At 52.0% G+C, this 13,011-nt stretch overlaps 1 protein-coding gene across 3 annotated transcripts in view; it reads left to right on the top strand.

The window, feature by feature from the left end:
• PRKX (protein kinase cAMP-dependent X-linked catalytic subunit) overlaps positions 1-13,011 on the top strand; it is a 56,319-nt gene that overhangs the window by 27,632 nt on the left and 15,676 nt on the right. The window contains exons 3-5 of one of the 3 annotated variants that reach the window (XM_037027712.1): positions 2,001-2,264; positions 9,270-9,380; positions 11,469-11,588. In XM_037027712.1, the coding sequence (XP_036883607.1) occupies positions 2,001-2,264; positions 9,270-9,380; positions 11,469-11,588 (495 nt within the window). Of the gene's footprint in view, positions 1-2,000; positions 2,265-9,266; positions 9,381-11,468; positions 11,589-13,011 lie in introns of all 3 variants that reach the window. The other 2 variants (XM_037027711.1, XM_037027714.1) reach the window with 2 other exon arrangements.

The raw sequence follows: 13,011 nt of genomic DNA, 5'->3' as shown, positions 1-13,011 counted from the left end.
TTTTTAAGTGATGATGGAGAATCTTTATCTGGAGTCTATTAAGGCTCAAGGAGGCTGAAAACTGGTGGCCCGTGGGTGCGATGTGTGCAGGGAAAGATGACTTTGGCCACGTAGGCATCAGGGCTTCTCGGGGGCATGATCACGGCTTGTCCCTTCTCCCCCTGTGGGAGGCAGCCGTGTGGCAGTCTCTAGTAAGAACCGCGTGGCCGGTTCTTCCTCCCGGGTTCCGACGCGGCTTCTGAAACCCGTTGCAATGTCCCGTGAGGAGCACGATCAAGGCGTGCTTTGTCAACGAGGGGACCTGGGGGCCTCACCCGAGGATGGGGGCCTCACCGGAGGGTGGGAGCTGGAGACCAGGTGGGCCAGCCAGGAGGTTAGGGGTGGAAGCTTTCCATCCTTCCCCTCTGCCCTGCAGGCAGGGGAGAGGGGCTGGGGTGTAAACCGTGAGCCCCACAAAGCTGCCATCAGCCCACGAGGATGAACTTGGGCAGCCTGTGGATGGACAAACAGCCCTAGGTAGTGATTGGACAAGACACAGAATGCCCCTCACTCCTTCTCCACACCTTGCCGGGCACGTCTCTCCCATTTCCTTCCTCGGAGTTACCTCCTTTTACAAAAAAAAAAACAAAAAAAAACAGAACTGGGGGCCTTGCGAAGAGCATGTTTTTCTGAGTTCTGAGGACCACTCTAGCCAATTCACTGGACATCCAGGGGGTTATGAGAATATGTGATGGAAACCCCAGTCTCTCTTTTGCCTCGTCTCCTGGACATGGAAACATTCTGCTTCCACCAGCCCCTGCCTTCCTTATCCCCAGGATGTCTGAAATACACCCAGCACTCAGCTCCCCCCCCCCCACACACCCCCGTGTCTCATCCACTCCACCACCCTTGTTTTCGCTGCTCGAATCCTGACGGGAGCCTTCTCTTTCGTGAACGGAGCGCCCCCCCCCCCCCCATGCCGCTGTAAGGAGGCTGCCGCTCCCTGGCTCTCCCGGGCAATCTCCTGCCCGTAATGGCTTAGAAACCTCTCCGCGTGCAGCCTGTAATGCCTCCTTTTGCTGGCGGGTGTGATTCCCTTTGCCAATATGCCCACGGGGTGCGTGTGCGCCGGAGATGCCAAAGCAAATGTCCTCGGTGGGGCAGCTTAAAAGACAGAGATTTATTTCTCCCAGGCCACGAAATGGCGTTCAGTGTTGTCCACCCTTCAAAGGCGTGTCCGGGGCCTTGGACATTTCTTCCTTCTCGCCTTGGAGGCTGCAGTCCGAGACCCAGGGGTGGGCAGGGCTGGCTCCCCCTGAGGCCTCTCTCCTGGGCGTGTGGGGGTGGCCATCTTCCCCCTCAAAGGGGTGTCCCTCTGGACGTGTCTGTGTCTGTGCCTTTTTGAAATCCTGGAGGGGAAGACTGAACTATTTCAATTGTGCAGGACAGAATTCAGCCTGTCAAAAGCTGTTAGCCACGTTATTACCGACATATGGTGTTTACTCTTGTCCATTCTCAAGCTTTTAAAAAATAGCTCATTCGTTATGTGTAGAGAGAGAGGGGAAGGGAGGGAGAAAGAGAGGGAGAGAAACATCCATGGGTGGCTCCCTCTCGCGCGCCCCCGACTGGGCACCTGGCCTGCAACCCAGGCATGTGCCCTGACTGGGGATCGAACCAGCGACCCTTTGGTTCACAGACCAGCGCTGGAGCCATGGAGCCACGCCAGCCAGGGCCATTCGCAAAGCTGTGTGCCTTTAATCAGGATACCCATTTCTGTACGTCTAGCTTAGGCCCGCGACATCACTTCTGAGCGTGCTGTATTTTCGGCTTATATCTAAGCGCGGAACCCCTACCCAACCCATCCCAATTGTTCCTGTGTGCCCTTCCGCATGCGCGCCCTCGCGTCGGTGCGCCCTGGTACCGTGGCGTGCGCGCGCCTCTGCGCATGTCCTCCCCGCCTGGGCGCGCGGCCGGGCGGCCGGGGCCCCGCCCCCGCGCTCAGGCCTGGCCTCCCGACGCAGGTTCTGGACCTGCCACGACGAGCGCTTCCTCTACATGCTGATGGAGTTCGTGCCGGGCGGCGAGCTGTTCAGCTACCTGCGCAACCGCGGCCGCTTCTGCAACGACGCGGGCCTCTTCTACTCGGCCGAGATCGTCTGCGCCCTCGAGTACCTGCACTCCAAGGAGATCGTGTACCGGGACCTGAAGCCCGAGAACATCCTGCTGGACAAGGACGGGCACGTCAAGCTGACCGACTTCGGGTTCGCCAAGAAGCTGGTGGACAAGTAAGTGACCGGGCTCCCCGTGCCCCGCCCCCCTCCCCGTGCCGTGCCCCGCCCCGCCCCGCCCCGCCCCCACCCTGTCCCTGCTGCGCGCAGCCGCCAACCTGCTCCCTCTCTGCAAGCTCTTCCTTTCCTTGACGACTCCATAGGTAATGGAGATCCTCCGGCATTGGGCGCTCTCTGTCTGGCTCACCTCACTCAGCAGGGCACCTGCTCAGTCCAGCCAGGCTGTGGCGAGCGGCTGGGTACTAACCATGGCCTCTGTCTACCACTGTTTTTCCATCCGTTCATCCGTCAGTGGACAGTGAGGTCGCTTCCACGCCTTGGCGTTCAGCTCCCAATAGTGCTGCGATGCACTGGGGTGCAAGTTTCTCTTCGAGACCCCGTTTTTATTGCCTTTTTTTTTATAGCTGAGCGGTATTTGTGTTGCGCTAATGTGCCGTAGATGTTTTCTCCGCTCACCTGTGCACGGGCCCCTGGGCTGCTTCCTAATCTTGCCTATCGTGAAGCACAGTGCAGGGAACGTATGCTTTGAAATGACTCTTTTGGGTCCCCCCCCCCAGATAGATACCCAGCAGTGGAATCGCTGGGTCCAGAGGCAGTTCCATTTTTAATTTTTTTTTTTTGAGGAAATTGCATCCTGTTTTCCACCGTGGCTGCACCAGTCTGCGTTCCCAGGAGCCGCGCACCAGGGTCCCCTTTTCTCCACAGCCTCGCCAGCACTTGTCATTTGTGGGTGGAGGGGTGGGAGCCAATCTCACCGGTGTGCGATGGTGTATCTCAAGGTAGCCGTTTTCGATTTAACTAAAATCTGGAAATCCAGGAACTTTATTTCCACCCTCACCCATCCCCCACCATTTTTTTTTAAAAATTTCATTTTCAACAGACAGCCGTCTTCGCACCTGAGGTCTGCTCGGCCAGCCCTTCCACCCCATCTCTCGGGCAGCTCCCAAAACTACTGTATTTTCGACTTGTCCCTTAATTGCTGCGAGTTACGCTTAAAATTAGTCTAGAGCCACCAACAAATCATTTTTATTCCATATTGCGGAGCTTGTTTCATTTCACCGTGGTTGACAAAAAACAGAATATGACTATAAAAATAGTGAGGGCGTGTTTATGTATCGTTTCTTTAAAAAGTCCATGTTTTGGTTTTTATTTCTTATAATAACAAAATACCAAAAAAAAAAAAAAAAGGTCCTCTTGGTGGATACGTCATTGATTAGTTTCAGTGTTTTCTTATATAAAGAAAAGTGTGTTGCATACACTGGGCGTAAATATTCCGTTTCAGATTAGTCCTAAAGCTGTAATGTAGCTTGAAACTGTATAATCGATACCATAATTCAGTGTCGACTTCCAAAAACGAAATTACTGGGACAGACGTTTTCACCACTGTCAGCACCAGAGAACTGGTCTTCTTCAGAATAGCCAACATCAATAAAATTTCACGTAGTTCAGGATAAAATATGTTTGGGCTTCCTTGACCGCTTTGTTCAACTGGGGGAGAAAATGGCTCTGACTGCTGTGTCCAAGCACCTCATATATAATGTCAATTCTAGTTGGCGCCGGGTATTAATATATTAGTTGCAGGCGCACCACGGAAGCTCCCAGTGACATATGACCAACGGGCCCTGAGCAGGACATTCAAGAGCCCCCACACCGTGATAGGTGAGATCCCGTCCTGGCAAAACGAATCCGCGTGATGGACCACCTTCACGAAACAGAGGGTGTGCTTGCCTCTTAGGATTTCAACGGAACACTCTTTTTTTTTAAAAAAATGTATTTTATTTATTTATTTTTAGAGAGAGGGGAGGGGAAGGAGAAAGTGGGAGAGAAACATCAATATGTGGTTGCCTCTTATGTATCCCCTGCTGGGGATCTGGCCTGCAACCCAGGCAGGTGCCCTGACTGGGAATTGAACCAGCAACCCTTTGCTTCACAGGCCCACGCTCAGTCCACTGAGCTACACCAGCCAGGGCTCAACAGAACACTCTTAATGGTCTAAATCCCATACATGTAAGCCGGCGGGGGGGGCCCTCCCATCCAGTACAGCGGGTGTCTTTGGGGGCCCAGACATTTGTTTTCAAATGCCATTCTGGAGTTTTAGCACAAAGAGATGAGAGAGAGAAGGAAGGAAATGACACTGGAGGAAAGAAACACTCTTCTTTGCTACCTCGGCATTTCCCGTTTCATGTCACACGTTACTTTTCTAGTATTAGTCTTGTCATTTGGCGTTATTGTGCCTCGGTGTATCCCGTAATAAAATGTGAGCCCTCTTTCTCACGTCCCGAAGGGCTCACCAAATCACAGAGTCCCATTAGGCACTAAAGACAGGCACACCCAACCAGAGCCATCTGGGGCGGTCTCTTTTCTGGTATCACCACGCCTGCCGACGGCAACATGGATCCGTAAAACGGTCGCTCCGGACAATCTTACTAATTTATGTTCTAAAATCCCTGTCTTTCCGGAGCACCACTGCTGGGTGACTGAAAATTTTCAGTGAATCTTTTTTTTTTTTTACTAAGTAGCACAGATCATTTTGCGGACGTGCCCGTTTCATTCAACATATTATAAGTACAGTCATTGCAGCACGCGATCCTGATAAAAGTGGAGAGTTTCCACGCATTTTTGGCACCTGCACCAGGGCCCTCAATCGGTGTCGGGAACACTCGGCGCCTCCTATTTACAGAGGCTGGTGCGCCTGCGCAAACACTCCAAAAACCTTCAGCGTTTTTAGCGTCTGCTTCACCTACTGCTTTGTCAAGTTTTCCATTAACACGGTGAGACGGAAATGTGAGTTTCTCAGTGCATGTCAAGGGATCGGTAGGTGCCCATCAGGCAAGGGGGCCCCGAGAAGGAAAGAACTGCATCGCATCACACTGGAGACACCTCTGTGTTTNTTGATTCTCTTTTTTTTTTTTTTTTTTTTTTACTAAGTAGCACAGATCATTTTACGGACGTGCCCATTTCATTCAACATATTACAAGTACAGTCATTGCAGCACGCGATCCTGATAAAAGTGGAGAGTTTCCACGCATTTTTGGCACCTGCACCAGGGCCCTAAATCGGTGTCAGGAACGCTCGGCGCCTCCTATTTACAGCTTCAGAGGCTGGTGCGCCTGCGCAAACACTCCAAAAACCTTCAGCGTTTTTAACGTCTGCTTCACCTACTGCTTTGTCAAGTTTTCCATTAACACGGTGAGGCGGAAATGCGAGTTTCTCAGTGCATGTCAAGGGATCGGTAGGTGCCCATCAGGCAAGGGGGCCCCGAGAAGGAAAGAACTGCATCGCATCACACTGGAGACACCTCTGTGTTTAAGGGAAACGGAATTTGGGGCAGTTCCATAGTAAGTTGCGTTTCTCTCTGGTGGTCTGTTCGGGGCCATCCCAGGAGCTTCTTAGATCAGTTCACTCTCCTTGTCCCTTATAGAATCCCATTGGTTACATTTCTAAGAATCAAGCAGAGAAGAAGGAAGTGTTTTTACCCTGGAGAGAAAAACTCCCTTTATCCTTGATGTCGGTTTCGGTGCATCAGTGCTGCCCCCTGTCGGCAGCACACGGTATAGGACGGACCTTTGATTCGTTTGGAATTGATTTTACGGGGAAGTCTGGTGCCTATGAACCAGGCAGAAAGTGTTTCTCACGCTCACTCGGTTGCAAGTTCGGCAAAGCGTGTTCCTCTCCAGCTCATCTGCTGGAGATTCAACAAATGAAATCAGTTCAGCCTAAAACAACACGCGACGAGTGAACCCGATGCATAGCTTGGCGCTTCGGAAAGACGGCCTTATTATCAACTTGATGGATGGATTTTAGAAAGGACTTTTATCTCCCCAGACATGCATAGTGTGGTTTGCAAAGATTTTTTTTTTTAGTCCTTTTTTTTTTTTTCATGTGTTCCCCTTGGTTTCCTGAAGCAGCCCTGTCAGAGCCAGCTCTCCCCAACGCAGGCCGTTCACACAGCCCTTCAGTGTAAGAACAGCGAGACCTTCCCCCAAAGTCCCCAGGAATCACAACAAAATAGAAGGAACAAAACACAGAGGCTTCCTCCGGAAAAAATATTTTTGACACTGCAACTTAGAGAAGCATATTTCTCACATTTTTTTAATGCTGTGAGGGACAACACCTTTCAGCACGCCGGCAATGCCCTCCTTATCGTACGACTTTAGTTTTTATCGGCTCACGGTGACTTTACGGAGGATGCGTTTCCTAAAGGTCTTTTTTCTCTCGCCACTTGATTTTTGCGAGACTCTTGTGTTCTCGCAGGGACGTTGCTTATTCTTGTTTGAGACGGTGTTGCCTACAGACGTTTTTCGCTTTTTTGAATCATGTGTACTGTTCAGGTACAGTCGGTGTCCATTATGCTACATTCCTTTCCAGCGTACACCCCCCAGTGATCAGACGTTAAGTAACTAACAAAATGATCGTCCCAGTAAATCTCTCACCCATCTGGCCCCGTCCACAGCTGTTTGACTATTACTGACCACATTCTGGCCACGTTCCCTGTGCTGGACTTTGCATCCCGTGCCTCTTCTGTAACCGCGGGTCTGTGCTTCTCAATTCCTTCGCCTTTTTCTTCCGGCCGCTCACCCTGCTCCCATCTGGCAACGGTCTCAAATCGGTGCTTGTATCCATGAGTCTGTTTTCCAGTCTGCTTGCCTGGGTTCCATTTTTGATACGTATGTGCTTATCGCCGTGCTAACGTTCATCGTTTTGATCTTCTTTTTCTTAGATAAGTCGCTTCGACACGTCCTAGAATAAGGGCTTGGGGACGGCAAAGTCCTGTAGCTTGACCTTGTCAGGGAAGCGTTTTTCTCTGCCCGCCCATTCTACGTGATAGCTTTGCCGGATAGAGTCCTCTAGGCCGTAGGTTCTTCCTTTTCATCCCTTTGAATATTTCTTTCCAATGCCCGGCGGCAAAGTTGCTGCCCAGAAATCAGCTGACATTCTTAAACACACAGCCCTCCTGAAAGTTAAGGGACGAACTGAAATTAACGGCTGCATGTTCCAAAATGGTCAAAAGAGGCTACTGAGAATATTCCGTTCGATTTTACACGTGAAATTCATACCGTTCCTTCTCAGTGGTGGTGGACTTCCTCTGTGGCCGTGATTCTATTGTACTTTCGTTACTTCGGATGTTACACATTAAATACGGTCCTTTGAGTCTGTATTTCTGGCCTCCTGCTGGGGATGACGTGCAACATGACGTTGCCAATATCCCCCCAATATTTTCCGACACGCACAGAAGTCCAGAGAAGAGTGTACATTCACTCCCACGCTCCCCGTGAGCGAAACACCGGCACCTTGTTTGGTTTCTTGCCCCCCCCGCCCCCCCCCGGCTATTTTTGTTTCTGGAATTATCTTCAACCATATCACCTAACACCCAGTCAACATTCCCATTCCCCCCAAATGTCTCAAAAATGTCGTTTCCCCCCCCTCCCCCCGCCAGCGAGAGTCAGAATCTAACCCAGGTTTCTAAATGGCATTTGGCGGATTTCTCTCGTGGCTGCATTTAATCCATGAAGTTCACCTTGTGACTTTTTTTTCTCCCCCTCCACCTTGCCATGTATTTGTTAGACGCACTGGGTCACTTGTCCATCGGGACACTCTGCAGCCTCGGTGTGGTGGATTGCCAGCTGACATTGTCATTTTTTTTTTCTTGTGTCCTGTCCCCAGGGAGTCTTGTACACGGGTGGTTAGATGGATGGGCTGGGGGACATCCAGGGTCTGTTTCTTTCTCCCTTCCCCTATTGTTTTTTGTGTTTTTTGTTTGTTTTTAAAGAAATGGATGGTGCACTGGGGGTTTTTTTTGCCTCCTCGTGAGAAGTAGGCACACCTCCCTGTTCGGCCGTCCATCGGTGGAAATGACTGTTGTGTGGGTAGCAGTGTTGCCAGACTAACCTACTCCCACCGGGCACCCTTGTATGTCCATCATCCACCACTGAGCAGGCATTAGGTGCCCTGCGTTGGTCACTGTCAACTCCATCACCATCCCCACCATCCCCACCATAATTGCCACCATGGTTACCACTGCAACGCACGAAATTGTGTCCCTCCAACGGGCCTGTGTCCAATCTTTGACCCCTCCCCTGCCCCCCACCCATGCCACTGTGTTTGGAGACAATGGCTTGAGGAAGTTGTAAGAGAAAGTGGGGTCGTAATCTCCTAGGATCGATAAACCCTGTAAAAATTGGTTTCTCGGACTTCTGCAGGCTTCAGGTCCCAGGTCAGGGTGCTGGCCACGTCCTGGATTTCGTGTGACCCCCTCCTCACCATGCCCTCCCATGGCGCACAGAGAAGTCTGTCTGTCTTTCTGCCTTTCCGTCTCTTTCTCTTTCTCATAGGATGCCAGTCATGGCGTTAGCCCCCTCTTATTCCCTGTCAGCTCATGGCGATGTGATCCCAGGGTCTCCAAGACCCTGCTCCCAAATAAGGTCCCATGCACACGAACTGGGGTCGATGGCTTTTGGGGGGAACACGAGTCACCCCAGTTCAGATGGCCCACGAGGCAAGTGCGGGACCATGGCCGTGAGAGCTTCGGCCATCCTATTTGAGAGAGAGCCCCGTCTTCCCTTGGCGAACACGGTCCCCCACCCCTGCCAGGGTGGCAGGGGTGACCGTGGGCCAACCGAGACCAGCCGTCTCACCTTGCCTCCTCTCCACGAGCAGAAGGAGATAAGCCCGGGGTCATGCATTATTCAGTCCCCACCAGCCGCAGCCTCCCGATGACCCGGGTATGGGTCTTGGGCACACATGTACTTCAGTCCTGACACCCTTTACATCAGTGGCTGCCCCCCCTGTCCATCTCAGAAGACTGGAGGCTTTTTGCAGGGATTTCTACCCTAACCGAGTGTCCCCCGAGGCCCCCTTAGAAACTGGAAACGGGTCCAGGACACAGCCTGGACGGGGCCGGAACACAGACTCACCTCCCCAAGTGTAAGCGGAGACGCTTGTATCGGAGGCAGGTCCCGTTACCTGCCGGCCGCCTCTACGCGTGGTCTCTAATATCAGCAGGAACCAGGCCTCCAGCCCGAAGAAGAAAGACAAAGAGAAGCCTCGGTGTGAGAAGCCTCAGTCGGTCGCCTCCTGTATGCGCCCTGACCAGGATCTGAACTCGCCACCTAGGTACCTGCCCCGGCTGGGAACCGAATCAAACCCGCAGTCTTTGGGGTGTAGAGAATAATGCTCCAACCAACTGAGCTGCCTGGCCAAGGCTCTTGTGTTTTTCCTTTGTATGCTTTGTTTTGAATTGAGATATACCCAACACGATATTCTATGATTTCTCAGTCTCAACCACAGTGGTTCGATAGATGTGTATATGTTGCAAAAATCTAGTTAACACGCGCCTCCTCACTAGTTATCATCGCGTTCTTGGGCTGACTGTTACATCTACTGTCTTAGCAACTTGCAAGGAAATGACACGGTGTTAGCATCGAATAACTATAGTCTCAGTGCTGTGCCTTTTAAGCGGAAGTTGGTACCTTCACCTTTTTTAAAAAAAGATGTTCCTTTGTTTACTTTTAGAGGGAGGGGGAAAGAGAGGGAGAGAAACTTCCATAGGTGGTTGCCTCTCGCGGGCGCCCCCCTACTGGGGGCGTGTCCTGCAACCCAGGCACGGGCCCTGACCGGGAATCGACCCGGCGACCCTCTGGTTCGCAGGCCTGTGCTCAATCCACTGAGCCGCACCAGCCAGGGCGTACCTTCGCCTGTTTACAGGGGAGATTGTGTCAGCAAATAGGCCATGCCGAGTTATGCAGACTAGGAGCCAATCAGAACAATCAGACAATAAATAGAGCATAAAACGAAGGTACATCTTCAGAAACATCCCAAATCTATAGATTGGAATTGGAACGCCGCAGTTCTTTTTAAGTGCAGAGAGAATTCTTTTATAAGGAGAAGAAAGGAACGGTTTGCCCCTTCGTGGTGAGGAACAGACCCACGGGGCGCGGGGGTGATCCCAGTGAGAAACATGGTAACCAACCACTTAAGCCCAAAACCGCTTGGCTGTTCAGAATCTCTTGCTTCCATCCAGCCGTCCTCTAGGTGGCGCTAGAAGCTAGTTTTTATTTTTGGCACCTTAGGCCTCACACATTTTCTGCCTCCTGTAATCCCCTAACCCCCCCGGGGCCCCTTGATGTGAGAAGCCGCCCAGGCCATCGAAATGATGGCAAGTGCACCCAAGCATTGCTGGGCCTTCACCCCTTTGCTCCAGCACGGAGGGGGAAAACAGAGGCAACAGTAGCAAGCCGTGGCACCACCCCGAGCCTGCACCTTACCCACTCTGATGCAGGTGTTTGCAAGAGACCAAGGCAGCTGGGATAACGATACTGTTTCCACTCAAGGGGTGCGGACAGGGACTTTGTCCTGGTCAGGGAAGTTATCGGACCATCCCACGTCCCTTTTTTTCTTTTTAACTTTTTCAAAGGATTTCATGTAACGATTTTTAGAGAGAGGGGAAGGGAAGGAGAAAGAGAGGGAGAGAAACATCAACGGGTGGGTGGCCTCTGGCCCGCTCTGTACCCAGACCGGCAACCCAGGCACGTGCCCTGCCTGGGAATCGAACCAGCGACCCTTTGGCTACACCAGCCTTGGCCCGGGTTCCTTTTTTTTTGTCCTGCCCCAAGGAATTTGATTTTGTTTTAGCGGGTGTTTTGGGGTCAAGACAGTTATTTATTAACTGTATTTTCAAATCCCCCCCCCCAAAAAAAAATCAGCTTTGGCAACCATTTTGCCCAATTAGCAAAAATAGTCAAATATACTTCTGTTTGTTCTGAGGGGAGCCTCTTGGAGGCAGCATATACACGGGTATTGTTTTCTTATCCATTCCGCTACCCTCCGTTGGTTGAAGCATTTAATCCATTTGTATTTAAACTGGTTATTGATAGGTACGTAACTTAAAATACAGGGGGGCGTATCCAAAACACACGGGTTTGTAATCACCGTACCATTCTTCGGAAATCAGTGCAGAATCCTATCGCCTGTAAACTGTCATAGGAAAATAGCATGTGTGTGTGTGTATATATGTAATTTCAATATGTGTAAGTATAAGTCCTGGATTCCCCCCCCCCAAATTCTCTTTTATTGTTCCGTGACAGTGGACATTTGTGCTCAGTTTCGGGTGAGGTCAGAGAGTTCTATCGTGAATACTTGGTACAGGGCCCCGGTCCGTGGCCTATCGCTGCTGAGCCTGCGTGAACCCCTTTGTCTCCACAGGACATGGACTCTCTGTGGGACCCCCGAGTACCTGGCCCCTGAAGTTATCCAGAGCAAGGGCCACGGCAGAGCGGTGGACTGGTGGGCCCTGGGCATCCTCATATTCGAGATGCTGTCAGGGTGAGTACCGGCGCCCCAAAACGTCCGTCACCCGTGTCCCTCCTCTGCTCTGTCAGCCCCTGGACGGTGCGCGGCGTGGGTGGCGAGTTCTTGGGGGTGCGGCTCCCACCCGGATTTCCCAGCGCCCTCGTTGGCTGGGCGCCCTGAGCGTGCGCCGCTGGCTTCCTCAGACCAGAAACCGAGAGCAGTTCGCCTTCGGAGCCGGGTGAGCTCCCTGCTGGCTATGCGTACCTCAATCAAAAGTAGTTTAGGACTTGATGAGAGCACCCAGGGAAGGAAAAAAAAGCGCCTGTTTTTCCGAAACCCAGGACTGGCGTTGAACGACTTTTTGGAAGGTCACACCTCTCTCGCTCGTCCAGTTGCCCGAGGGGTCGACCCTTTGTCACGGGGTCCTTGGAGTGAAGTCAGGAAGCCTGGCGTTCGGCTAAGGGTGGTCTGGTGCCCTCCACCAGCTGCAGAAAGCAAGCGCTCCGATCCTAGGAATCTAGGACGCGGGGACTCATTCCCATCCTGTGAGCCGAAGGCTGTTTGTTTTATTTGCTGGCCAGCCAGCCGGGGAAGTGCCGGCACCCTTTCTGCGGACCGTGGGACGGGCTGCCTCTCTGCCCCTCACACCTGCTCCCCTTCCCCTAGCTTCTCTTCCCTCCGCACCCCTGTTTCCGGTCCGTGAGTCTCACACTTCACTCAACTCCTGGTGCTATCCAAAGCCAGACCCTGCCCTGCACCCTGCATCTGTTCCCCGAGATAGTACCTGGGAGCCTTCCCTTTCCGGGCGGGGGGTGGGGTGGGGACAGGAAGGTGGAGCGAGGGATTTCTTTTTTGCACAGAGAGGCCGACTGGCCAGAGTGGAGTCTGTGCAAACTGGGACTCATTGTTCTGTCTACCAGGCATCTATTGGTAATTCACGTATCAATCTATCTATCACTCATTGCCTATGTATGTATCATTTATCTACCTGGGAATCTGCACATCTGTGTCCACCCACCCACACATCGATCCATCTATTTATCTACCATCTTTCTCTTTCTAAACGTTATCCATTATCTCAATTCTCTCTCTCTCTGTTGTCTAGTCCCCTATCATTTATGTCTACCTGTCATGTGTCCACCTACCCATCTACCTATGTTTCTGTCCACCCACCTATCCATCTCTCTATTTATCCACCTGCTTATCTGTCTCTCAATCATCTCTATCATCCATCTATTTATCCCCCTAAAATGATGTGGAACGTTCCATTACTGTTCACTCCGAGGCGCGTAGCAAATCACGAGGACCCCACTCCTTCACGGACACCCTCGCGCAGGAAGTTCCCAAGCGGAGACCCAGGTCAGGGTTACCTGCGTGCCAGGCGACTCTGGAGAAGACGCAGAAGTTGCTACCCTGTTGCCCCCAGAATCAGCTTCCCCTCGGGCGCCATCAGCGC

Source organism: Sturnira hondurensis, unplaced genomic scaffold, assembly GCF_014824575.4.
Source record: "Sturnira hondurensis isolate 20B ecotype Veracruz unplaced genomic scaffold, ASM1482457v3 Scaffold0019234, whole genome shotgun sequence".
Classification (NCBI taxonomy): domain Eukaryota; kingdom Metazoa; phylum Chordata; class Mammalia; order Chiroptera; family Phyllostomidae; genus Sturnira; species Sturnira hondurensis.
The sequence above is the reverse complement of the archived record's forward strand: the minus strand, read 5'-3'. Positions and strand labels throughout refer to the sequence as shown.